The sequence below is a fragment of the Kogia breviceps genome, chromosome 3 (assembly GCF_026419965.1).
Source record: "Kogia breviceps isolate mKogBre1 chromosome 3, mKogBre1 haplotype 1, whole genome shotgun sequence".
Lineage (NCBI taxonomy): Eukaryota > Metazoa > Chordata > Mammalia > Artiodactyla > Physeteridae > Kogia > Kogia breviceps.
Window position 1 is genome coordinate 162874893 of NC_081312.1, and position 27852 is coordinate 162902744.

Sequence of the window (27852 nt, forward strand, 5' to 3'; positions counted from 1 at the left end):
TTCCCTGGTGGCGCACTGGTTAAGAATCTGCCTGCCAATGCAGGGGACATGGGTTCGAGCCCTGGTCGAGGAAGATCCCACATGCCACGGAGCAACTAAGCTCGTGCACCACAACTACTGAGCCTGTGCTCTAGAGCCCGTGAGCCACAACTACTGAAGCCCGCGCACCTAAAGCCCGTGCTCCGCAACAAGGGAAGCCACCGCAGTGAGAAGGCCACGCACCGCAACGAAGAGTAGCCCCGGCTCGCCACAACTAGAGAAAGCCCGTGCCCAGCAATGAAGACCCAACACAGCCAAAAATAAATTAATTAATTTTTTAAAAAGTGTCAGCACATATTGTGGAATTGAGTACAAGATCTTCTTTAGAACCCAAAACACGACCTCATCGCCAATAGGAAGCTGAGAGGGATTCTTAAACAGAATTCACTTGATAACAGTCACACAGATCTCTCTTTTTTTTAAGACAATTCTACCCTTTGTCCCTCCTCTGCATTAAATTTTTGTTATGAATAAAAATGCTGAAACATGGAGAATAACACCCGTGTGTTATTACATGTATGTTAACCCATGTGTTATTACATGTATATTAATGCCACATACATATTCACCACCCAACATGAACAAATAGCAGCATGCTGTCATATTTGCTTCATGTCTTTTTTATTTTAAACAAATGAAACCTCACAGAGTTGAAGTTCCCTTTGTTCTCATCCCCGAGTCACATGTCCCTTCCTCACACAGAGGTAACCACTGCGTGACACTGGTGTGTGGGTTCCATGATGTGTGTTCACTACACACGGGTATTCTTAGATAGACTGTTTTGTATTTCAGTTTATACAAATGGATTCATACTACATGTAAATAAGGTTGGCAACATTTTTTCGTTTGCCATTATTTTTAGATCCATTAGTGGTAAGACATGTAACTGTAGTTCATCTTAACTGTCACGGAGTGTAAGCATTATGCGAATATATGAATATCTTCTACAACTTCTCCCCTACTGATGGGGTCTTTCACCATGACAAACAGTGCGGCACTAAACATCCCCACTCGTCTCCTTTTGATACATCTGAGCGTTTCTTTAAGGTACATTCGCAAAAGTAGAAATACCAGGGGGAATTGGATGAAAGCGGTCAAAAGGTACAAACTTCCAGTTACAAGATAAATAAGTACTAGGGATGTAACGTACAATGTGATAGAGATAATTAACTGCTGTACATTGTATGAAAGTCGTTAAGAGAGTAAATCCTGAGTTCTCATCACAAGGAAAAACATTTTTTCTCTATTTCTTTAATGTAACTGTATGATATGATGGATATTCGCTAAATCTAAGGTGGTCATCATTTCACGATGTACACCTTAAACTTATACAGTGCTGTATGTCAACTATATCTCAACAAAACTGGAAGGGGAAAAAAAATCCCCAACAAGTGGAAATGCTGTGCACATGTGGTATAAGCGCTTTTACCAGTACCATTTAATAGCTCTCCAAAACACACATACCAATTTATATTCCCCTTGGCCGTCTGTGAGTTCCCATTTACCCATACGATCTATCAACATTAAGTAACTGTCAGACCTTTTCATTTGCGCCAAGATGTTGGTATATAATAGTATCATTTTGTTGAACTGTGTATTCACTGATGTGCATTTCTCTCATCATTAGTGACCATCCTTTCCTGTCACGGGACATTTGAGGTTTCCTCTTTTGTAAATTTCTTGTTCATCGTCTTTGCCTGTTTTTTTACTGGGTTGTTAATCTTTTTCTGAATGATTTATAAAACATCCTTATATATATCGATCACCATTTATATCAATGTTGCAAATGTCTTCTCCAAATCTGTTAGCTGCATGTTGAATTTTTTTTAAATTTTGTTGAAGTATAGTTGATTTACAGTGCTGTGATAATTTCTGCTGTACAGCAAAGTGACTCATTTATACACATATTCTTTTTCATATTCTTTTCCATTATGGTTTATCACAGGATATTAAATATAGTTCCCTATGTGCACATTGAGTTTTAAAACGTAAACTGCGAGGACTTCTGAATCGATTACTCCTGAAATAGGTGGTCCTGTCCCAAAGTCAGAAGAGAATCATTTACATGGCTGTAAGATCTACACACGTCAGCAAAGCCACAGTACAGTCATACATACAACTTTTACATTTGAGGGGCACGTCTCAGTTTTCAAGGCATCTTCTAATCACCTAATTTTGGCCTCACAAAAACATCTGAGCCTAGCGGGGCCTCATTTTCTCATTGTTAAGATTCAGTGGTTGATCATCGACGTCCTTTCAATGATCAAAGTCTAACCTTTGATCCCTCTCCTGCAGCTGGCAAGACCCAGGCTCAGAGGGCTGGAGAGATGTCTTCAGCCTCACCCTACGGATGGGTCTAGACTGAAGAATCTTATGTCAGTGACAGCTCAGTAAAGGTGGGGAGGGGTAGGTACAGGAGGCCCTAGAATCTTAGTCATCTGATCCCTTGGGCAGGGTCTCTCCGCATGTGGGTGGCATTGAGACCAGCACCAGGGACAGAGAGGCAGGAAGATGGGAATGTGAGACAGACATCACCTGACCATCCAAAACCCAGAGGAGATGACAGTGGCCCCTCTGACTCCCATAGGATGAAGCTCACACACACACACACACACACACACACACACCCCAGTAAGAAAAGGGCCATGTGAACACAAGGATGGACTCTCTCCAACAACCTTTACTGAGCCGTGAGTATGGGGGCCGGATTCTGCCCTGAGCACTCCGCGTGTGGAAATGTTAGCAACTTTCATGGCTAGAGGCAAGCAAGTTCCTGTTACAAAGATGAAAGGGCAGAACCCAACGCTCTTTTTAATTTTATTCATGCACGCAGATACACTGATTTACCCAGAACATGCATGTACACCTGCAGCCGAATGGGGGGGGGGGCTCTTATCTCCACATATGATGAAGCACCATGGTAACAACAGCCAGAACCGAGGAGCTGGAACTTTCCACCAGATCTGGGCCCCACCCAGGTAGACCTGCCAAGAGGTGCCTCTGGTTGTGAGCACAGGTGGCGTGACCCCACACTCCTGGGGGACTCTGGTGAGGTCACATTGCTGGGGACGACGGCTTCAGGCTTGACCCTCAAGAGGGTTCACAAGCGGTACCTTCTCCATTTCCCTGAAACCAAACAGACCTCAACTACTTATACAGAAGTCCTCTAGTTTTTAACTCCCGGGTTTTGGGTTTGTTTTTTAAATTATGATATAGAATCTTAAGCAGACAGATGCAGTCTGAACATACTACGTCATGTTACCTCATGGTTTATCATGTAGAATTACTTGTTTCTATTACTAAAGAAACAGATTGTGAAACAGTTTCTTTCCCTGCCTTGAAGGTGAGTCACATTCTTAGCCAGTTCCAAACACTGAGGCAGTGCCTGAAGCGTAACAGATGTTCCTTAAGTATCTGCAAAATGCATGAATCCACGGTTGACAGTACCCACCAGGTGCCGGCGACCTCTTCTGCCAATTGCAATTGCAATTGCAGAGCTTCAAGGAATGAGCAAAACTTAGGGTGGGAAAAGGATTCACTTGGCAGCTGCAGAAAGAGATGAAAAACAATCTCGGAAGAGCTTCGTAACAGTGCTTCACATTGGATCACTACCCCTGGGAAGATGTGCTGAGATGCCTTCCTTTTACCTGTTGCTTCAGACTTGTAAACAAAACCTAAGTGTTACAGCATATGTGTCTAAAAGTTTTTGTTTTATACACTTTTTAAAAGAATTGAGACCTCAAAATAAAAACTTCCTAAGAAACACTGAGCTTATAGTGGGGAATAAAAAGCCTGAGGCTTCCCCACTAAGACCCGTATAAAGCCCCCTGAGAGATGGGTACACCTGGGCGCAGGTGGGTCTCGGAAAGTGCCGACTGTGGCTTCAGAAAACACCCAAGTGGCAGGCTGTCCCCAAAGTGGCATCCCAGCCGCAGTCAGGACCCCCCTCCCAGGGGCCCACCCCTCTTCAGCACAGGTCCTCCTTTTGAACACCCAGGGCCACCTGGTGCTGAAGGAATCAGAGATGGCGCCTCCCGGGCATGTGGAATCAGCATCACGGCCCTGAACCCCCAGCCCCGCGGGCTCCCTTGTGCTCCTGGGAGAGTCTTTCCTGACGATCCCTCCGAGGGAGGTCTGTGAAGAGAGACAACTGCACGGCCGGGAGGATGCCAGAGTTAGACTGAAGTCCCAGGAGGGCCAGCCCAGGGCCTTCCCAGGGCCTGCAGAGAAGATGAAACAGGACAGCCCAGAGGGACTCCAGTTCTCTACAGCAACAGCATGGCTTCAGGCACCCAGGGCAGAGCGACCCCGTGGCCCGACGCTGGGCTCAGCAAGGCCAGCAGCCCGGTGTCACTGGCCCACCCTGACCCCGTGTCTGCAGCTCAGTTGTAGGAAAGGTAGTCAATGAGCCGGGGAGGGATGTTCAACCTGGCAATTTTCTCCAGCCCCCTGACGCCAGCCGCCCTCCTCAGGCTCACCCTGCAGAGCTGGGACAGGCTCAGAGGTGTCTCTGGAAAAAGGGGACAAGACACACATGAGGTTAGCTTAAGGAAGAAGCACAGCATCCTTCAACTTAACAAGTACCAGCGTGGAACTGAAAACACCTTCCTTTTACCTGAAAAGAGGCTGAACCCTGAGGACCTTCTCTGGAAGGACAGACAGGGACCAAGGACAGAGGTCAGGAAATGGAATTCAGGTCATGGCCACTGGGATTTCACTTTGTGAGCTTTTGGGGTTTTGTGATTTTTTTTTTCCCCCATAATGTTATAACTCAGCACACAGATTTGCCAGCAAAGCACTAATCTACAGCTAGTAGGCTTGTTTGTCAAACTTGCAGACAAATGAGGGCTGGGGGAGGGTTCGGGCGGGCAGTGCTGGCTGCCCACCCCTGCTGTTCCAGGCCACAGGCTCTGCTCTGCTCCTGATCGCTGCAGGCCACAGGGGCCCACAGAGAACTGACCCCCGGGGGCAGACAGTCCACAAGTGCACATCCTGGTGGCAGAGAGTCAGGGCCACAGGCCTGAAGATAAAGCCTGGAGCTACAGCTCACGAGGGATGGACACCAGGGCCAAAGAAGGAAAGTGCCTGGAGGTCCCTGGCAGCTGGGCCACGGGAATGTGTACAGAGCAGAGCCTTGGCCTCGAAGGCTGCCTTTAGGACCATCTGTGTTTGATCAAAGTGTAAATCAACCAAAGAAAGTATTCTCAACTTATGAAACATTATGAAAGACAAAGCTCTCTGAAAGAAAAATAAACAGAATTACCAGTGACATTCATTTTCCCATTTACTTCCTCCCCCAAATTATTTGAATGCAGGAAAAGAAACACCTTCTAGGAACTGTTTCCCTGAGAGACGTGGATGGTATTTGCCTCTAAACTCAGATGGATTTTTGGTTGGGTAAGGTTGGCAAAATGTGGAATAAATGGGCTTTTTTTCAATTGATAAGTGTTTGAAAGCCTCTTGTGACTGTAATTCTATGTAAACTCATTTAAAAATGTGTCCCAGAGAGGAGGTCTTGTCTTAGCCAGATGGTTTGTCCTTTGTTTCCTGAAGAGTGAGGGCTGCATCAATATCTTCGGCGTCCTAGGGACCCAGTCTGAGTCAAGAAACGACTGACTCAGAGATGAACTGATATGTGATCAGAACAAAGCCCTCCTGCACGAGGTTCCCCTGCAGACCTCAGTGCAGGCATCGCACAAACAACACACACTCACTCTCATAGTGCTCCAGGCACTTGGCGGGGGCACTGCTGCTCCACGTGTAGTCAGACGGCTTCCGCCCCCGGTTGTCCCGGGCATAGATGTTGCCCCCAAACTGGATGAGCATCTCGATGAGGTCCACATTCTTCACCTTGGCTGCATGGTGCAGCGCCGTCTCGTGGAGCTTTGCCGCGTTCACGTTGGCACCTGTAGGTCCAGAGCAGGAACAAACGTCACCAAGGAGCACAGGACACAAAAGCAGCAACCCCGCACCAGGAACAAAATCAAGACTCTGCTGCAGCCTTTCAAAACCTTCTTCAAAATCCAAAAGCACTGACTCCTTTTATTTTTCCTTAGTAAAAGAGAGCTAAAAAATAAGTATAACTGGAAACAACCAAAAAGAAGAAAAACAAGACGGAAACCTTCCCTGTGAGTTCAGAGGCTGCTCTAATGCCCTATGCTGTTTGTCTCCAGGTCCTGAGGCTCTGAAAGCTCAGGTGAGTTGCTCAAGCTCTCCTGCCATCCTCCACGTGTACACACACACCATGGACACACACACACGGACACATACCACAGACACACAGGCACACACACGTGCACGCAGGTACACAGTTGCACACACCTCAGATACAGACATGCACTCAGGCACACACATCACGTGCATGCACACACCATGTACACAGGACAGTGGGTCTAAAAATGTGTGTTGTATGAATGAATGAACATTAAATATAAGAAATCTTTTACAAAAGGGAAGCTCAAAGGGAAAATAGGGAATGTTCCCCCCAAATTCCCTGAAGTTCAGATAGAGAGGAAGTATAGTAACTGAATGCAGCTCTGCCATCCACCTCACTCTCGGGATGACAGTAGACATTCAGAAAGATGCTAAACACAGCATTTTTAGACACTTTTTTGTGTGTGTGTGGTACGCGGGCCTCTCACTGTTGTGGCCTCTCCCGTTGCGGAGCACAGGCTCCGGACGCACAGGCTCAGCGGCCATGGCTCACGGGCCCAGCCGCTCCACGGCATGTGGGATCCTCCCAGACCAGGGCACGAACCTGTGTCGCCTGCATCGGCAGGTGGACTCTCAACCACTGCGCCACCAGGGAAGCCCCTAGACGCTTTTTAAAAATAAGAGATTTTGATAAAAATATGATTTGTGTAAAACACCATTCTTAGGGCACGACTGTCACCATTCTATACAGTGGGATCCCCTGGAGCCTCAGAATATTTTTTAAGAAAATACCAACTTCTCTGAGGTCTGCTCCCAAGTGGATAAGGAGATTACAAGAGAAAGGGGATGGGAGAAAAGTATTTTCAAGAAGCCATCAAAGAGCCCAGCATCAGTGAAGATATTCCCTCAAATAACAGATTCAAATCACAATCAAAAATTTTATCAAGGTGAGGCTTAAAAAATCAGATAACCAGTATGTCACTGTGTAATAAGAAATTTTGAGGGTCAGAACAGGAAATGAGGGGGTATACGGCTATTAGATTTTCTAGTCCCACAGCTCAAAAATACTTGAAAACTTCTGCTTTCTGGTTTCTGACTTAAAATCATTTTAATCCCCTAGTAGAATATAAGAACTGTGTTCCTAAAGCGATCTGTGTGATGCTAAGAAAATAGCAAGCATGCCAACACGTAACATACGTGAAGAAAAGCTCCCATACTTCCCAGAGCCAAAACTCAGACGGCAGTTCAGGAAAAAGAATCCGTCAGTTAGGAAGCAGGATAAAATTACCTAATTATTTAACTTGGCAAATATGTATTATAAAAATAATAGTAAAAATCAACACATGAAATAAAAGAAGCATTTTCCCCATAATCTAACCAATCTACCACATCAAGGGTTTCTTCCAATATTGCTGATACGAATAAGTAATGTTATAGTGTTGCAGTCATAATGCAAATATGAATTTGAACATTAAACTTGTAATGAAAAATAAGTTGCAAAGTCTGTAGAATCTAAAGTCCTTGTGGCTTCCTCTCAGGTCATTAATTCTCTCAATATTCTTGCCAATCAGGGAGGAAAGAGGCTGTCTCTATTTTAGGGATGGAGAAGGGTGGGTGGGGAAGCAGAGTCACTCTCAAGGTCAAGGAGAACCAGCACTGAACAGCTCTTCCCTCCCGCCCACTGTGGGTTCTCGGTACACAAGGCTTGGTGGGGTGACTGTTCCAAGGGACAAGCAGGATCTGTTTAAAATGTGCCTTGGTATCGCTGGATTGGGCACAGAGAGAGGGCTGGTGACCAAAAGGGGCAACTGGCATCTCCGCAGAAGCTGGAAACAATGGACCAGAGCTTCCTGGAGCAACACGGGTGGGTCTCGAAAATTCAGGAATGGGTGATCAAACAGGAAGGAGAGTCAAATCCATAACAACACCATTTACCGTGATGAAAAATTCATGTCTCAACCAATAACACACAGATACTCATTAGAACAGTGGGATGGGGAGGGGGGCAGAGGAAAGAAGGGACAGAGAAGCCAGGGAGAAAGTGGCTTTATGGGACTAACGATGACATTGCCTGGAACTGAGGACAAATGCCAGAGCCAGCAAAACACCCGACACCACCTGGGCCTTAAAAATTCTCAATTTATGCGTCAGAGAGAAGGGATCAGTGTTTGCTCGTGATCAAAAGGCTGATTTCAAAGCAAAACAGGATTAGAGTGGATTCAGTAAAACCTCAGGGAACAAGGACAGGGGCTGTCACGTGCCCACCAAGAACCCAGCACGACACTATGGAGAACAGTATGGAGGTTCCTCAATTTAAAAATTATTTAATTATTAAAAATTATTTAATTATTATTAAAAATTATTTAATCTTTGCATAAAAAAGAAAAACTACCCCAGTGACTAACCTTACACAAAATGAAGCGTGTTCACTGAAAAGACTTAAGAGTGGCATGTTAAACTGAATAAGACTCAGTAGTAGAAAACTGTATATAACTGATGCTCAAAAGACCGTCATCTGGAAAGAATTCATCCTCTATTTCTGAACCATTTTGGTTTTTCCCTAGGTTGCCCCCAGAATGGACCAGATGGCTGAGCTAAAATGTTCCCTCAACAAAACATTTAAGGGCTTCCCTGGTGGCGCAGTGGTTGAGAATCCGCCTGCCGATGCAGGGGACACGGGTTCGTGCCCCGGTCCGGGAGGATCCCACATGCCGCGGAGCGGCTGGGCCCGTGAGCCATGGCCGCTGAGCCTGCGCATCTGGAGCCTGTGCTCTGCAATGGGAGAGGCCACAACAGTGAGAGGCCCAAGTACCGAAAAAAAAAAAAAAAAAAAAAAAAAACATTTAAGTTGGGCCTTCCCTGGTGGCGCGGTAGTTAAGAATCTGCCTGCCAGTGCAGGGGACACGGGTTGAAGCCCTGGTCCGGGAAGATCCCACATGCCGCAGAGCAACTAAGCCCGCAAGCCACAACTACTGAAGCCCACACACCTAGAGCCCATGCTCTGCAACAAGAGAAGCCACCTCAATGAGAAGCCTGCACACCGCAACGAAGAGTAGCCCCCCTCACCACAACTAAAGAAAGCCCACATGCAGCAACGAAGACCCAATGCAGCCAAAAGTAAGTAAATTAATTAATTTAAGAAAAAAAGAATGCATTAGATGTGACCCTACTGCATAAAGAAAATCTTGAAAAAAAAAAATTAAGTTGGGTTCATAATAACTCCTTGCCCGTAGCCGCTTTGGCTACATTTTAAAACTTCTGTGGTCAACAGGTCTTGACTCTAGCGTCAGTTGAGCAGGTTGTTTGTTTGTTTTTAATAAATTAATTTATTTATTTTTGGCTGCGTTGAGTCTTTGTTGCTGCGCAGCCTTTCTCTAGTTGTGGCGAGCGGGGGCTACTCTTCGTTGTGGTGCGCGGGCTTCATTGCGTGGGCTTCTCTTGTCGTGAAGCCTGGGCTCTAGGTGCGCGGGCTTCAGTAGTTTCGGCTCGCAGGCTCTAGAGCGCAGGCTCGGTAGTTATGGCAAACTCCGTGGCATGTGGGATCTTCCCAGAACAGGGATCGCACCCATGTCCCCTGCATTGGCAGGTAGATTCTTAACCACTGCGCCACCAGGGAAGTCTCTTGGCGGGTTCTTTTTATTTTGTTTTTGTTTTCCACCGTGGGAACGTCTCTGTCCTTAGGACACCTGACAGCCTCCTGGATTCTGAAGCAGCCGACCCACTCCCCCTGGACCCCATCTCCTGATTCAGACCAGGCAGGCCTTGGGGACAATCCCCTGTGGCTGCCAAAAATAATCATTTGCGTTCGTTGAGCACCTACTGTGCAGCAAGTACTGTGGAAATGTTATCACGAATCCTCCCAACAGTCCTGCAAAACAGGTTTTATTCGTCCAGTTTTATAGAAGCAGAAACTGAGGCCCAAGGACTCAGCAGACAAGTGCGAGAACCAGCTGCAAGCCTGGGCTGCCTGACTGCACCAGTCAGCTCTCTGCCAGCTCGCAGCACAGGTGAACACAACACACCTGCAGTGAGCCGGGCAGGTATAAACATGACGCACCTGCGTTGAGCAGCATTTTGACGCAGTCCAGATGCTCCCGGGCGCAGGCCACGTGCAGAGGGGTCCCAAAGTGGCAGTCGTGCGCTTCCAGGTTGGCCCCAACGTCAATAAGAAGCCTCACACACTCAGAACTTCCTTAAAAGAAATGGAGACGGAGGAAAGGCATCGTATCACATATATTTGAAATAACAGGCTTGGCAGACACGCGGCTGCTGGAGCAGGTGAACCCCGAGCTTGGCGGCAGCAGGAGGGAAGGGAAGTGGGCCTGCATCCTGACCAGGAGCAGTGGGTCCTGGACATAGGGTGGGTGTCCTTCCCCGGGGAGCTCAGTGGCCCCCCCCCAAGCTCACCAGGCAGTGGGAGAAAGGGAGGGAGGCCATGGCCGGCACCCGTGCTGGGAGAACACAAAGTTGGGCTCACCAGCTGTGGACGCAGAGAAGGCTCCTCACTGCTCTCCAGCCCTCGGGGGGAAAAGGAAGGGGCTCCCCACCTCCAGCTGCCCCCCAAGCTGTGTCAAGAATGCCAAGCCACCTGGATGAACTTCCCTAAACTTCCCCACTGCTCGGGTTCCCCGCCCCCTCCCAGCAGATGCCTTTCTGGCCTCTTTCCCGGCTCCTCTCCGGTATCTTTAACTCCGGGTTTGGGGTCAGGCTTCATCCCGTCCCAGACTCCATCCTCTCTCATCCCTTGATCATGCTTGGCTGTTGGCACCGACTCTCCACCTCCAGCCCTGAAACCCAGCCCCACCTCCACCACCGGGCACTGGCCCTTCTCGGACCCCACGACAAGGTCCTCCCCCCACTCCCCAGCCAGTCTCCTGCTCACCCTGAGTCCGTCTTGACGCCGTGCTCTCCTCTCCCTCACGTCAAATCCCATTGATTCTTCCCTCAAAGCTCTGCACATGAATCCATCCCACCTGGGCTCCAAGAGCTTTGCACTTGGGTCACTGCGATGGCCCCCAGCTCATCTCTTCATTTCCAGGATATCCCCCCCCCCCATTTCATATTGAAGGGCAGCAGAATATGCCACTTTGGCATAAGGACTATTTGGAGCTGAAGACAAGTAAGAAGCAGCAGATACAAGAAAAGGTCTCTCGTCTTTCCCCCATTTGCCTAAAAGCAGGACATAAATGTGTAAAGGTGTCCCCCTCTGCTCTCTACCAGGAAGGACAGAAGTTAATCACCAAGGACAACTCTAGACCCTGATCAGCCCAGAGCCGGCACCAGAGGAGTCCGCACAGCAAACCTTACTAACTGGCCTTTGTCTCCCAGGAGTTCCCCGTTGTATTTGCCTTCATATAACTTACCATCCCTAGAAGCTCATGGTCCTTTTCCTTGGTCTTGTGCCTGCTCGACAGAATTACTGCTCTTTGTTAAGATGTTACATAAACCCCAATTCTAACCACCCTTTGCCTGAGCTCTCCCGTGTGTATGTGCAATGCACACACTAACTTCCACTTGTTTTTCTCTTGTTAATTGGTCCCTTGTCAGTCTCATCTGCAGGGCCCCGGCCAATGAACCTAAGATAGGTGAAGGAAGAAAAATAAGCTTCCCTCCACTACGCTGTACATGGATGGCCACTAAACGAACCTTTCAAAAATGTGTTCTTATCATTCAGCATCTGCTCAAAAACCTTCAGAGCCGTCTGTAGCAATTCCCAGTGCCTGTGGGCGACCAAGGTGACCTAACTGTGGGATTCGGGGTGAGGGCAGCAAAGACTGGCCCTGTGTGCAGCCGTGGAAGAGCCCACACCCCGCACCCTAACACATGCAGCGAAGATGAACACCGCGCTGACCAAAGCACAAGACACAAGTGTGCAAACCTTGCTCAAAACAGTCGAACCCAAACTCCCTGCTCTGTCATCTGAAACACTGCCCACCAGCTGGCCTCGCCCCAAATTTCCAGTTCTGCCTCTTGTAGCTCCTCTGCTGGGAGCGTCTGACCCAGCGAGGCTGGAGCAGTCTTATCCTCCTACCGTCTGAAATCCACCTATTCTCAGAGGGCAGGTGAAAACCCACCTGCTCCCTGAGCCTTGAGGACCAGCTCTCCGCTTCTCTGAGAGTGCCTGCCTGGGGGTGCGTCTGGGCCTTATCTCCCCACAAGATCAGGGGCCTGCAGGCCAGAACAGCAGCAGCCACTAAGTGAGCGGCTGCCGAGGGCACCCATTTCCAGGGTTAGCGTCTGAAAGGCACCGAATCAGCTAGAATTAGAACCCTACCTTCAGCCCCCAGCCTTGGGTGAGGGCTGTATCTCCAGGAGGAAAAGCGTCAGATTCCACGGCTGACGGACCAAGAGCCAGACCCAGCCTGGGAGCCCCGCTTCACCAGCGGATGGCTTCCCCCTCCTGGCTATCGCTGCTACCCGACTCACCGCTCATGCAGGCCTCGTGCAGCGGGGATGCCGTGTACAGGGGCGGGTTGACCTTGGCCCCGTGGGAGAGCAGGAGCTTCACACACTCGATGCTGCCCGAGGCACAGGCGTCACAGAGCGGGGTGCTGCCATCGATGTTGCGGGCGTCCACCTTGAGGGGGGAGGAAACGAGCATCAGAGGGCACATTGATCTTTGAGACATCACGTAGTTTTTCGAAGTTCTTAGGTTTTCTATTACGTGCTGAGGTGCCGTGCCAGGCAAGGGCGTTCAGAGATAGAAAGTAGGGCATGTCTACTGGCCGCCTGAGTACAGCGGGCGTGCAACCGGGGGCTTTTATTTTTTTAGCTCAGCCTCACTCCGGCCACCACCCCAACAGCTAATAAGCATAGGCAGGGTATGAAAACGGGCTTTAACTCCAGCCTTAGCTAGGAGGAGTGCCTGAAACTGTTTATCATGCCTCCTCTAGTTGGAAAATCATAAGGCAGGAAAAGGCAACTCCCCAACTGCCAGATTCTGCTTAGAATTTGTCCAAATTCAGCTGTTTACTTGGGTTCACGCTGAAGCTTGTTCCATTTCCTCTGGAACCACCTTCATAGCCAAGTTCTGGGGAGAGTGAGCAGAGCACAGCCTTCCCTTCTTCCTCACCCCCCACAGCTGTACCAGGGCAGCTCCTACCAGCTCGCCCAGCCGACTGGTAAATACCCAGCAATTCCACCAGCCGGATACCAGATACCGTACGCTGGGGCCTCCACATGGGCTGTGGTGTGAGTACATACACTAGGGGAAAGCAGCGAATCAGAATCTTGTTCTTTTTACCTGTCCTTCCAGAGCTAGTCTGCCAGCATCCCATTTAGTCATCCTGCTCTCTGAGCCCAAAAGGCTCCTGCCGCCAAGGCCCCACCAGCCTGGTAGGCAGCCCGCCTCTGTGTCCACAGCCTGCCTGCCCGCCCAAGTGCAGAGCAGAGCGTGCCATCGCTTTGCTAACCCGGCCTTCTCTTCCACCACCAGTGACCCCCCAACAGCCAGGTCCGCGACCACCCTCACCAGTCCTCAGGGCGTGGTTGCCATAGAGACCAGCCCTCCCTCCTTCTTCAGCCCCCACTACAGCCCACTCTGGCTTCCTCCTTCCTCTCCTTCCCAGCCTCCTGCAGTGGTTTCCTTTCTTCCCGTGTGTTGTATAACACAGAACGCTCTTTCCAAGCCTCTTTTTCTCTGGAGCTGGTCCCACCAGTCTGGGGACCGTGCTGCGGGTGGCTCACCTGGGCCCCGGCGGCCAGCAGCAGCTGCACACACTGCGCCTGGCCCTGCAGGCTGGCCGCATGCAGGGGCGTGATGGAGTCCACCATGACCTGGTTGACGCAGGCCCCGCTCTCGATCAGCTGCTGCAGCTGCCGGGTCTCCCCCCGCTGGGCTGCCTCGTGCACGGGGGTGCGCTCCACCCAGAAACCTGGAAAGAAAAACATGCGGTGCTAAGAGCATGCCACTTCTGTCCAGGTCAGATGAACCCCAGGACCCTTTACGAAACCCAAGCCATTGTACACACGATGGTGTAATCGGTCCAAACACCCCTACTCAAAATCCTTGAGTGATCCCCACTGCCCGGGGGTGGAGTCCACGTCTTTGGTGAGGCCTACAAGGTCCTTCATGATCTGGAGCTTGCCCCACCTGCCACCACTGCCCTACACAAGCCCGCTCTCCAGCCACACAGCCGGCTCATCGTGGCCTCCTGCCCTTGCACACCTGCATCTCTGCTTCTATTCTCTCTGCCTGAGAAGCCCACCTTTGCCCCCACCCCGATCATCCATTCTGCATCTCCTGTTTAGATGTTATGTCATCCACGTGGACCCATTTGAAATAGCTCCTTCTCCGGAAGACACGTCTCCCACAACCCTGACATCTACATGCTTATAATGCAGCACTTATACTGTCCCTCATCCTGGCCTGGGAGAGCCTTCAAAGTAGGGACTTGATTTAATTATTCAATTTTAGCAGAAATCTCAGGATTTCCTACATACAAACTCATGTCACATGCATTTAGATAGAGGTAGCTTTGCTTCTTTCCTTCTAATCTGAACGTCTTTTCTTTTTCTTGCCTAACTGCCTTGGTTTGAACGTCTAGCCCCACATTGACCAAAAGTGCCGAGAGGCACGTCCTGCCACGTTCCTGGTCCTGGAGCTTTGTCCTTCACCACGAACCATCATGTGAGCTGTGGGTTTTCATAGATGCCCTTTATCAGGTCAAGGAAGTTCTCTTCTGTTTCTAGTTGAGTCTTTTTATCATGAGAGGGTGTTGCATTTTGTCAAGTACTTTATCTGCATCTATTGCAAAGATCGTGCTGGCTTTTTTTCCTTAATTCTGTCAAAATGCTGTATTACATTGATTGATTTTCAGATGTTAAACCAACCATGCATCCCTGGGATAAATTCCACTTGGTCATGGTGTATAATCTTTTTATACATTGCTCAATTTGGTTTGTCCATATTTTGAGAATTTGGGGGTCTACATTCATAAGTGTCATTTTTCTTGTGATTGATGTATTTGTCTGGTTTTGGCATCAGAGTAATACTGGGCTCAGAGAATGAGTTGGGAAGTATTCTCTCTTTTAATCTTTGGAAGAGTTTATGAAGAATTGGTATTAAATCTTTAAATATTTGGTCAAATTCATCTGTGAAGACATCTGGGCCTGAGCTTTCATTTATTTAAGTTTTTAAAATAGACCTTTTTTTTTGAGTCCGTTTTGGTAGTTGGTAGTTTGTCGTTTTAGGAATTTGTCCACTTAATGTACATTATCTAATTTTTTGGTATACAATTTGTTATGGACTGAACTGTGCCCCCTGCCACAAAATCCATATGTTGAAGCCCTAACCCCTAATACCTCAGAAGGTGACTGTATTTGGAGGTGTAACTTAGTCACAGAAGTAATTACGTTAAAGTGAGGCCATTAGTGTGGGCCCTAATCCAATCTGACTGGTGCCCTTATAAGAAGAGGAGATTAGGACACACAGACACCAGGGATGAGTATGAACAGAGGAAAGACCATGTGAGGACATGCAAGAAGGCGCTGTCTGCAAGCGTAGGAGAGAAGCCTCAGGAGAAATCAAGCCTGCCGGCACCTTGATCGTCCAAGATGTCCAGCCTCCAGAACCTGAGAAATAAATGTGTTGTTTAAGCCTCCAGTCTGTGGTGTTCTGGTATGGCAGCCCAAGCAGACTAATAAACAATTGCTCATAGTATGCCCTTATAATCATTTTATGTCTGTAATATCCATAATAACATCCCCTCTTTCATTGCTGATTTTGTAATTTGAGTGTTCCGCCCCCCCCCCCCGCCCCCCGTCAGTTTAACTAAAGGCTTGTCAATTTTGTTGATCTTTTCAAAGAGCCAACTTCTGTTTTGTTGATATTCTGCATTGTTTTTCTATTTTCTGTTTCATTAATTTCCTCTCTAATCTTTATTATTTCTTTCCTTCTGCTTTCTTTAGGTTTAGTTTGCTTTTCTACTTCCAATGTCTTAAGATGAAAGGTTATTAGGTTATTGATTTGAGCTCTTTCTTTAATGTAAACGTTTACAGCTATAAATCTCCTCTAAGTATGGCATGAGTTGCAGCTTATAAGTTTTGGTATGTTATCTCTTCATTTTCATTCATCTCAAACTATAATTATTTATGTTTGCATTCCAACCTCGTAAAATACATGTTCAACAACGATGTGTTAAGAAATAAACAAAGGCATGACTCCTCTCCCAAAAAGGAGTAGAATTCTCTAACATCCCCCCTTTCTTCCACAATGCCTTACCTCTCCCCACCCCCAGCCCTCAGCTCCAGAGAACCAGGTGCACGAGATGCAGCACCCTGACCTCCCTTTGTTTGAACCAAGGGTTCTCAAACTGGAGCTTCCATCAGCATCGCCTGGAGGGCTTGTGAAATCGCAGGCTGCTGAGCCCCACCCCCAGAGCTGAGTCAGGGGGTCTTGGCGGGGCTTGGGAATCTGAATTTCTAAAAAGTGCCCAGACGATGCTGATGCAGCTGGTCTGGGGACCACACTTGAGAACCGACACCACTTCTCCCTCTGAACAAAGCCCCCTTCTCTCCCCACCTCTGGCCTCTCTATCTCACCTTCCACACCTCCCTGCTCGTCCTAGATGACGCCTGCTTGTTCCTCTCCTGACTGAAGTGCAGTGGTCAGGTTTGCAGGAGGCCTTGCCCAGCCTCAGCCCCATCTGTGCTGGGTGAGCCCCTCGCCTGTGCCTCCACCAGGCCTTACTGTGCTGTGGTCCCCACCTGGTTGCCTGCCGCGCAGCAGAAGTAGACTAGTAGTGCCATGCATCCATCCCACTCAGACAAGCGGTCTAAGTTAATCACAGGATTCCCTTTTCCCGTAGGACGTCTGACCCAACTCCAGTGAATGACACATGAGGGAGAGGCTGCTGGGAGTGTTCACAGTTTCGACACACCCCTCGCCCCCGATGTTGCCTGGACGTGAGCTGGGAAGTGCCGTGGCCATCGGGCCACCTGCCTAACATCGGCTCTGAGGATGGGAAGCACCGGGTGAGTCACTGGTCACATGGGGACGGCAGCCCTGACAGCCAGGCTTCCTGTGGTGTGAGGGTGGTGTTTCTTTATGGTTTAAGCCAGGTGCAGACAAATGCATGCAAACTCAGAGTGTAAACTCCCCAGATGCAGAAACTACAGGATGTTTTCTCAACCCCCGTCAGAGCACCTGGGATACAGGGCAGTCTTCTAGACACTCTTTTAAAACGTCATTAACGACAACAGTGCTGGATTATGCTGACACATCCTTATTGTCAAGCCCCAACTTCGGCAGACGACCACATTACACACCTCTTCATAATAAGCAGTTTCCTTTTAGTATAACTACATTTTATTATCACATCTCCCTAGAAAACCTTCTGATCAACCACATGGGTCCCAAGTCTTATCAGAAGCACTTTCACGAACCATATCTGGGGCGAATGTATTTCCTTGGTAGATGGATAACCTCCTGGGTTATGTGTTGATGACTGTCCCCTCTTGGAGATCCCCTCATTTCCGCTGACCTACAGCCCTACCCCACCCCTGCAGTGGAGCCACATGATGCGTGGCTCAGGGCTAAAACTCAGTGTGGCCATTTATTAGCTGTGTGAGAAATAGCTTCCCTGTCAGTTTTGTCACCTGTAAATTGGGATAATAATATAGTTCATTCATCGGTGGGTTAGGAAAATTAAATGAATGAAAGTAAAAGCACTTAGCATTGGGCCTGGCACAGAGTAAGTGCTCCATAAATGGAGTCTATTTGTGGTATTTTAGCCCCCTCATTGTACCTAACTATGCGACCCCACAGGGGTCACGGGGGGCCGGGGAAGTGAAGGGAGGACTGGAATGCAGAGGAAGATCTGATCCCCACAAATGTAAAAGCCAAGCTTGGGGAACTTCTTGCTTACTGTCCCAGGAGTAAGTAAGCCAAGCTTGGGGACCCCAGTATGTCTCCCAGTCGTGATGAATGGCCGCCTGCATGCCTGTCTTGCAGGGTGGGTCGTGGAACGCAGCTGTGGATCACTCTCAAGTCAGTCTGGGGGGAGCAGAACCCCAAGGGCAGACTGAGTAAAAAGAGGAGTGCAGGGCGAGTCCTGGGTCCTGCAGGAAGGAGGAAAGTGCAGCTCAGGAAGGCAGTGCAGGGAAGGCCTGAGCATCCCTCAGCAGCCCATGCAGGTAGATGCAGCCTCTCCCGCGGCGTTGCACAGGGACGGATGGACATGGCAATCAGCAGGTCATGGTCATGGGCAGGGGAGGGTGGGAAAACAACTCAAAACAACAGGACAGGACGACTGCGATAGTCGTGGAACAGGTCACGCTACGGGAACTTAGAAGCAAGACATCCTGTCAGCAAAGCATCACGGAGGAGGCGGGGTGTGCGGTGAGCCTGCTGGGCATCACTGGCTTGGCTCTGTTCCCAGCACCGGGCACAGTGTGAGGCCCAAAAATGATGCTCACGTCACTTGCTTGTTGAGTGCATAAGGGACGAATGAATGGAAGGAATTACTAATGTGAGTTATAAAGTGTGGACATAAAATTATATTTTCTTTAAAAAAATTGCTTGCTGGTCTCTTTATGACCAGTCTATAGAGGAAGTGCAACTTACTGGGAACCGTATTTCCTAGTGAATAAACATCAGCTGCAGTTGTCTTAGCAGCAACTGAGGGCAGAGACCAGAAGCAGCAGGTGTGATAACACAGGAGAGCACTGTGTGCACCAAAGAGCACAGTCAACAGTGAAAAGGCACCTATAGGATGGGGAGGAATATTTGTAAACCATGTATATCAGAATATATAAAGAATGCCTACAACTCAACAACATAAATAACCCAATTAAAAAATTAACAAAGGACTTAAATAGGTATTTCTCTAAAAAAGATATACAAATGGTCAACAGGCACATGAAAAGATATTCAACATCACCGGTTATCAGAGAAATGCAGATTAAAACCACAGTGAGATACCACCTCACACCAATTAGGATGGCGACTATCAAAAAACAAAAAATAGGGCTTCCCTGGTGGCGCAGTGGTTGAGAGTCCGCCTGCCGATGCAGGGGACACGGGTTCGTGCCCCGGTCCGGGAAGATCCCACATGCTGCGGAGCGGCTGGACCCCTGAGCCATGGCCGCTGAGCCTGCGCGTCCGGAGCCTGTGCTCCACAACGGGTGAGGCCACAACAGGGAGAGGCCTGCGTACCACAATAAATAAATAAATAAATAAATGTTGGCAAAGATGTGGAGAAATTGGAACGCTTGTGCATTGTTGGTGGGAATGTAAAGTGGTGCAAGGACTTTGGACAAGAGTATTCTGGTTCCTCAAAACTTCAAACGGAACTACCATACAATTCAGCAATTTTTATCCTAAGAAAATGCAAACACTAACTCGATAAGATATGTGCACCGCTATTCACTGCTGTATTATTTACAATAGGCATGACATGGAAACAACCTAAGTGTCCATGGAGGGATGAATGGATAAAGAAGATGTGATATATACACACAATGGAATATTACTCAGCCTTAAAAACGAAAGAGATTCTGTCACAGGCTACAACGTAAATGAACCTTGAGGACATGATGCTCAGTGAAATAAGCAAGTCACAAAAGACAAATAATGTACAATTCCACTTATACGAGGTTCCTAGAATCAAAGTTGTAGAGACAGAAAATGGAATAGTGGCTGCCGGGGGTGGGGAAGGGGAGAAATGGGAAGGTGAACAGGTGCAGAGTTTCCTGGGTTATAAGATGAAAAAATTCTGGAGCTCTGTTGTACCAAAAGGTGCATGTAGTTAATACTGCTGAACTGCACACTTAAAATTTACCATCTTAACCATTTCTGTTTTTAGCCACAATTAAAACTTTAAAAATTATCTTTTTAAATGTCACTTTTTAAAAATTTTTATTTATTTATTTTTGGCTGCGTTGGGTCTTTGATACTGCACGTGGGTTTTCTGTAGTTGCAGCGAGTGGGGGCTACTCTTCGTTGCGGTGCACGGGCTTCTCATTGCAGTGGCTTCTCTTGTTACAGAGCACAGACTCTAGGCGTGTGGGCTCCAGTAGTTGTGGCACGCGGACTCAGTAGTTGTGGCTCACGGGCTCTAGAGCACAGGCTCAGTAGTTGTGGCACACAGGCTTAGTTGCTCCGCGGCATGTGGGATCTTCCCGGACCAGGGCTCGAACCCGTGTCCCCTGCGTTGGCAGGCAGATTCTTAACTACTGCGCCACCAGGGAAGCCCTAAAAATTATTTTTTAAAGAAGTAACAAAGACGGAGGAGGCCCTGGAGATGGGGGAGGTTGTCACCCACAGCTGGCACCAACTACAGGCTGTCATCGGGGGGACACCTTTACAGGGGGAGGTGGTAGCCTCAATGGTCTCTGGAGACCCCGAGAAGCACAGGGGAGGGGAGAGCCACCCCGGAGATAAAGAACATGCGGTGCCTGGTGGCCCACGGAGCTGCAGCTGCATGAAGGAGCGCTGGTCCTCAGTGGGAAGCTCAGAGGCATCCACCCCCGACCCCCTCCCCCGACCCCCCACCAGAGAGAAGATGGGGGACGGCTGACATGTACTTATCAACTTTAAAGCAAAAAGACATCTGCTAGCAGGGAAGAGAGGCAGGTAAACGCTGTACGTTAGTCAACCCACTGACCTCAGGCTTTGTTTCTGGCCCTGTGCCTGGACCCCACTTGTGACCAGATGCCCCCACCCCTGTACCATCCCCCTGGGAGAGGGGCCACCCTGGAAACCTGAGACCCTCCCTCTGGCAAGTTCCCTTGGGGATGAGCCTTCCCCTAAATCCCAGCCCTGCCACATAAGTAGTCTCCTAGCACCCCCTTCCCGTCACCCTCCCTCCCTCCCTTCCTCCCGTCAACAGCCCCCTCTGGTGCCGCCCTGCCCCAGCACCCCCTCCCCTCACCCCCTCCCTAATGCAGCTAGGTCATCAGCAGGTCATGGGGGGCCTGCTCAGGACCCTTAGATTGCTCCTGATTCCAGAAAAACATCCACACTCCTTTGCAAGCCAGGCAAACTGACCCTCCAGGATGGAGTCCCAGCCCCTTTTTCCAGTCTCCCCCCACCCCCTCCCATCACCACCCTCACACACACACCCTTGTCTCCATTTACACTGAGCTTCATGTAGCTGACATAGGGTCGGGTGGTCCAGGGCCTGTGCCTTTGGGGGTGCTATGCCCCACTCAGCCCCCCACTCTCCATCCTCCCCACCGAGACCGAGTCTTAGCGCCTTCAGGAAGCCTTCCAGCGTGCAGCCTGCCCACCCATGCCCTCCTGTAAGCCACCTCTGTACACACAGCTGCACCTGATTTCATGCCTCTTCCGTCCTTCCACGAGCATCTTAGGATAGGACCGCAGCTGCCAACCTCCTGTTCCAGCACAGCGCCTGACACACAGGTATCAAATAAATAGACTCTCCAGAAGCCTGTTCTACTTGCCAGACAACTTCTACTGCAGTTGGGTCTGCCCCCCGCCAGGGTACACACCACTACCAGCCCCTTACAGGCCTGCCCAGCCCTGACACTGACCTGGGCCACACCTTGGCCTTGCCCACTCCAGCCATGGCAGGTGCCAGGGCATCAATTAAACAGGAGTTTGTTGTAGCAGAGCCCAGGCCGCAGTCCCCAGAAGACAGAGCACCAGGGTGCTGGTGCTGCAGGGCAGACAGCAGCGTCCAGGCCCCTCCTGCCTCTTGCCCGTGCTTCGGTTCAAGGTCATGGAGATACCTGTGTCACTCCTCCTGCTGACCAAGCCAAGCTCACGAAGGACTAAGTGAAAACCGTCATCTGCAAAACTAGAGTCTCACTGACACCACCTACAGGATCTTCTACCGGACAAGTGCAAGGTCATCCCGAGAAGGAATGACAGGTGCTTGTTTGTCAGTAAACTTGAGGTTGGCAAACATGGTTTTAAGATCTGTTAAATGGGATAAAAATTAAAGAGAAAAGGTTTACTTTCCTACAGGGACAAGACAGTCAAAGCTCAGTTAAGAGAGGCAAAAGGAAAGTGAAAGAGAATAAGTGAAAGCAAAAGAAAAAAGTGGGAAGAGGTTACTGAAGCAGCAGACAGGGAGGGAAAAAGATCTTCCTAAACATGCTTAATAAGAAAGGCCCGAATCCAACTCTCACCCTCACTCAGCAGCCCCTACTAACGGCTCATCCACTTCTCTGCCACCCAACCCCTCCCCTTGCCTCCCTCCCACCCCACGGTGCTGATGACCTGGGCAGAAGGGTTATACCAAAAAAATCAAAACTCACTTGTACTGCTATAGTCGGCAGCCACTCCTGGCCGCAGTGACTACCCGGATCCCAGCTGGTGTTAAAATCAGCCTGATTTCCTTCGAACGTTTTTATTAGCAGTGTAATATAGTGCCCGGAGGCGTCTCCACTAAAGGACACATCTAGGCACTTCTAGAATGCAGCTTTCGCTAAGGCAGAAACAGAAGCACGATTTGAGAAGATTTTAAGGAAGTTGACCTCCTAGCCAGGGCGCTGATTATCTAGATCTCTCAAAGTACTTTCCATACAATTCTAGGTTTAAAAAATCGAATTCCGTGGCAGTCCAGTGGATAGGACTCCTTGCTCTCACTGCCAGGGCCCCAGGTTCCATCCCTGGTCGGGGAACTAGGATCCCACAAGCCACGCAGCGCAGGAAAAAAAAAAAAAAAAATCAAATTCCACAGACTCAACAAAAGGATGAACTTGGATATAGGTTCCCGGGCACGGGCACTCAGATCAGTCTACCATCCTGATTGTCCAGGAGGCAAAGACATTTCTCAGAGCCCGAAAGGTGCTATAGTACAGAGATGATGGGTGGTAGCAGTGCTCCCCAGTCCCCTGAGAACCCACAGCGGACATGGCCCATCCATCCCAGTCACAAAACCAGCTCAGTGCTCCAGGCAGCCCTACAAATTGATTACAGATGAACCTATCTGATAGGAAGGACACAAGCATTTTTAACGTAAAACAAGCAAAACAAAAAAGAACCACCTGTGTTAAAACCTCAGCTTTGTGACTTCCTAACTGTGCAAACTCAGTTTCACCTCTAGGTTAATCGATAATGATGACTGTCCTGCAGCTGTCACAGGGCTCGTGGCCAGCGCTTGGCACACAGCCAAGCAGCTCAGTGGCTCTCATCATGGTTCCAGGGGCTGCCTCTCCTTTTCTCTCTCTCTCCATCCCATCTTCCCAACACCCCAGAGGCCAATGAACTGGTTAGACTTCTTGGCTGAGGATAACTGAAGAACACCAGCAGCTCACCTTGCTTAGAGCCCAGATCCCTAAGGCACCCTTTCATCTTCTGCCAACCTCTTGCTTCCAAGTCAGAAGCCCTTGAGCACAGATGCTGAATACGACAGTCACGTTTTCACCTTTACAAATAGACACAACCTAGGGTCAATAATGATATGAATTACATTTGCTAAGTAACAAACACTGGATTCACTTTAGGATGTGACTTGCCTTAAATTCTTGGTTCTTATTGATAAGGCCATATTATAAGACTGCAACCTTTACCTCTGTGAGGTGTTATATTAAAAATAAAGCTACAGGGGCTTCCCTGGTGGCGCAGTGGTTGAGAATCCGCCTGCCGATGCAGGGGACACGGGTTCGTGTCCCGGTCTGGGAAGATCCCACATGCCGCGGAGCGGCTGGGCTCGTGAGCCACAGCCGCTGAGCCTGCGCGTCCGGAGCCTGTGCTCCGCAATGGGAGAGGCCACAACAGTGAGACACCCGCGTACCACAAAAAAATAAATAAATAAATAAAAATAAAAATAAAGCTACAGGGCTTCCCTGGTGGTGCAGTGCTTAAGAATCCAATCCGCCTGCCAATGCAGGGGACCCGGGTTTGAGCCCTGGTCTGGGAAGATCCCACATGCTACGGAGCACCTAAGCCCATGCAACACAACTACTGAGCCTGCGCTCTAGAGCCCACGAGCCACAACTACTGAAGCCTGTGCACCTAGAGCCCGTGCTCCGTGACAAGAGAAGCCACTGCAATGAGAAGCCCATGTACCACAACGAAGAGTAGCCCCCACTTACCGCAACTAGAGAAAGCCCACACACAGCAACGAAGACCCAACACAGCCAAAAAAAATTAAATAAATTTATTTTAAAAATAATAAAGCTACAGAGAACCTACTGTATAGCACAGGGAACTCTACGCAATGTTCTGTGGTGACCAAATTGGAAGGAAATCCAAAAAAGGGGATATATGTATACGTATAGCTGATTCACTTTTGCTGTACAGTAGAAACTAACACAACATTGTAAAGCACCTATACTCCAATAAAAAATATTTTAATTAAAAAAATAAAGCTACACGGTTTGGTTAGAGTATACCACACGTATAGAATTTGAGATCAGAATGATAAAATGCATTAAAGTTCCTATGATGGGCCTCTACTTCTGCTGGGATAGCAGTGTCGCTCTGGATTCAACACATTGAGCTTATTCATTAGTGTTGAGAATAAAACTGTCAGCAGGATGTATTTTGAGAGAAATATATGAAATAAAACAATGACAATGTCAAAAATAGCCACGAACCCCAGAAACTGTGAGTCCATTAGTTTAGAATATGGTTTTCTTCTAAAGATACATTCCTTAAACTATACAAAAAACATACTCGGAAGTGATGCTATGCTATTGAACCTTGTACATGAGCAAAAATATTAAAATGTGTTTAAAAGGCTTCCATGGTGAGCTGTTTATTGCTTATCGAATTGAACCAACCAAACACAGCACACACTGGCAGGGTCAAAGTCCTGTGCCTGCCTGGGGTGGAATGCCAAGTAAAAACAGAGATGCTTATTAAATGCCTTTGATCCTGTGGCAGGTGGCTGTTTTGCAAAATCAACTAAAATAGCTTTGCTAGGACTGCAGTTCCTCTTAAGCTAAATTAGCCCTTAAGACTTCTCACTTTCATTCGCACTACATTTTTTTATCAGTGTAAAAATACTTTATACATTATTTTTTTCTTTGCAGCCTTTGGAAGTGTTTTCACTGCTCATTTACCCTAGAATTACTCCGTAGGCGGGAAAGTTTGCTTCCCCAAAGAATGGCCTTTTGTCCTCGAATCCATTTTATTCTCGGGTTGCCAAACGGTAAAGAAGGTTCAGTTAAGAACCGAGGTCGCACGTCTCAGACGGTGCAACAAGGGCACATGCTCCTTCCGGACTGGATTCCTGGGTGTATCCGTTGCATGAGAACAACCCTGCGCACGACCTTCCCACAGGACACCTGGAAGACGGTCCAGCTCCCACCCCGGGCCCGTGCCAGGGCTGCCCTACGAGTGGTCCCGCGTGGGCATTTCCTAGGTTCTCCTCGGAACCTGGCAATGACCACGCACAGTCCCGCATCCTCCCCAGGGTGCGCAGCGCTCCGGTGGGTCTCCGGTTCTGAAATCACAAGGATGACCCGGCCGGCAGGGGACCAGGAGCCGGACGCAGAAACCGCGTCTGAGCTGCATGGGACCCCCGGACCTGCTCCTTCAAAGACACGGCCCTCCGACCCGGGCCCAGCCAGACGCCCCTGACGACCCCTCGGAGCGGGTTCGTCCCCGCTCGGGGCGAATGTCAGCAGATGCAGCTCTCGGTCCGCAAAACCGGCCCCGCGCTCCCGGCAACCCGCACGTACCCAAGTCGCCCAGGAAGCTGCCGTCTACGGCACGGGTCTCCATGCCACCGGCTCCCCGCGTCCCGGCTCTGCGGCCCCGCCACTAGCGCCGCCCGCTGGGCGGGGCCAATCGGCGTCGCCGCGCGTCCAGGAGAGGCGGCCGCGCGCGCCGGGAGTTGTAGTCCCAGGCCCGGCCGGCGCGGCTCCCCCAGTTCAGGGCCTGCGACAAGCCGCAGACGCCTGCGTCCGACTCCGCGCTCGCTGCTGGTGTTTGCTAGGCAAACGTGTTCGTGTGCAAAATATTTGTTCTTGTGCAAACCGTGCCGTGTGTCCATGTGCAGAGGGTGTCAGTGTGCAAAACGTGTCCATACGTCCCTCTGCAAAACACGTGTCCAGGTGCAAAATATGTCCACATGCAAAACGTGCCCGTATGTCCATGTGCACAGAGCGTCCGTGTGTCAATGTGCGAAACGTGTCTAAGTGCAGAACAAGTGTCCGTGTGCAAAACATTTCCACATGTCCAAGTATCCACAGGCAAAATCAGCGTCCGTGTGCAAAATATGTGTTTGCATGCAAACTGCGCCCATATGTCCACGTGCAGAACATGTCCTGTGTCCGTGTGTAAAACGTGTCCACGTGTCTAAGTGTCCATGTGCAAAAGTGTCCAGCTGCTACAACTCAGTACCTTCCTTTGTATTGAATCGACCTTGGCAAAGCTCCAGAGCCTCCCCGCCCCTCCCCTCCATGCTTTCATTTTAAAGGCAGACTTCCTACCCGAGTTGGCATACCCCTGTTTCTTTCATCTTTCCAGAGAAATCATAAATTCCAAATTGTTCAGCTTCGTTAAAACTCACGCATACACCACGCCTTTTGAAGTCTCATGACAGAAATGAAGACCCTGTTTACAAATGATTCCAAGTGGGCGATTGAGTAATCGATTGCAGCCACATCGCGGGACCTGTACTGAGCCTAAATGCAGAAGTTAGTTTGAGCTGAAAAGTAAAAATATCAGGAATGATCCCATCTGGAAACACATAAGGACTAGCAGAGAGCAGACCCAGGAGAGGTCTCCCCTAAGACTGAGTCGTTACCTCCAGTACGGCGCTGTACCCACAAGGGTTTGAACCACGTCTATCCGAATCCCAAGCGTGGGGAAATTCATCGCCCCAGGCCTGGAAGTGACATTTCAAGCCTATTAGCAATATGTGTTTGTAACCCTTTTGCCACTTGTCTACCAAAATTAGGCTCTTGCATTTTTCTTGCAAGTTTCTTGAACTTTTTACTAAGTGCAGTACATTTTTGAATTAATATATTTGCCCAGGGGATATGTTTTTCCCTATGACAATGCCATGTGTTTGTATGTTTTTATTTTCTTCAATATTTCTTCCTTAACAAAGGATCATCTAGATCTAAGTATAGACTATATTTTAAAATTTATATTTATATATGTATATACCATATATTTATATACTTATGTATAGATGTATTTATGTCTATATCTTATGTATATATACACACATACATATATGTGTGTATGCAAATATTTACTAATATATTAGAAAGCAAACATTTCCTTATTATTAGCTTACTATGTTATAATTTTTCTCCACTCTGTTGCTTGATTTCAACATTTTCTTGTAGAAAAGCTTTTTTAAGTTTTTATATATTCAGAAATATATTCTCTTAGAGTATTTCTTTTATCTTCAATATTCTGAATGTATTTACCCACCAAGAGCCAGAATATGTATATTATTCTGTTTTGTTCTGTTCTGTTAAGTCTTTAACCCATCTGGATTTGTTGCTATGTGTAGAATCTAAGGTAATTTTTTTCTGAACTTAAAAAGAATTGTTCCCCAAATACTTATTACATAGTAATTCATTTATCTATTTTTTTTGTTAATCTCTAAGGCTACTTTTTTCTTTTTTTTTTTTTTTTGCTAACCTACTAAGGCAAGGCTTTCAGGGGTTTCTCCTGAATGCTCCTTTTTTTTTTTTTTTTTTTTTTTTTGTAGTACGCGGGCCTCTCACTGCTGTGGCCTTTTCCGTTGCGGAGCACAGGCTCCGGACGCGCAGGCTCAGCGG

At 48.6% G+C, this 27852-nt stretch overlaps 1 protein-coding gene and 1 long non-coding RNA gene across 4 annotated transcripts in view; one reads left to right on the plus strand and one right to left on the minus strand.

The window, feature by feature from the left end:
- LOC131752733 (uncharacterized) overlaps positions 1–17109 on the plus strand; it is a 94857-nt gene extending 77748 nt beyond the window's left edge. For both annotated transcript variants that reach the window (XR_010839881.1, XR_010839882.1), the window contains one exon: positions 17001–17109. This is a non-coding gene — a long non-coding RNA (uncharacterized lncRNA). The remainder of the gene's footprint in view (positions 1–17000) is intronic.
- On the minus strand, positions 301–25902 carry ASB13 (ankyrin repeat and SOCS box containing 13). Of its 2 annotated transcripts, XM_067030182.1 has the most exons (7): positions 25792–25892; positions 18758–18898; positions 13879–14066; positions 12619–12769; positions 10250–10384; positions 5754–5945; positions 301–4549 (listed from the first exon to the last, which is right to left on the minus strand). In XM_067030182.1, the coding sequence occupies exons 1-7, from the start codon at positions 25832–25834 to the stop codon at positions 4422–4424; spliced, it is 978 nt and encodes a 325-aa protein (XP_066886283.1). In that variant the 5' UTR covers positions 25835–25892; the 3' UTR covers positions 301–4421. The 2 variants fall into 2 exon arrangements, with proteins under 2 accessions (XP_066886283.1, XP_058912925.1); XM_059056942.2 differs by lacking the exon at positions 18758–18898 and having other exon boundaries at positions 25792–25902.
- Positions 25903–27852: the final 1950 nt, after the last annotated feature.

Coding starts and splice junctions, on each gene's coding strand:
- ASB13 (XM_067030182.1), bottom strand. CDS start 25,834: ATGGAGACCCGTGCCGTAGACGGCAGCTTCCTGGGCGACTTGG. Junction 18,899..25,791: donor CAGCTTCCTGGGCGACTTGG/GTACGTGCGGGT, acceptor CCCATCCTATAG/GTGCCTTTTCACTGTTGACT. Junction 4,550..5,753: donor GTGCCTGGAGCACTATGAGA/GTGAGTGTGTGT, acceptor CCCTTTTTCCAG/AGACACCTCTGAGCCTGTCC.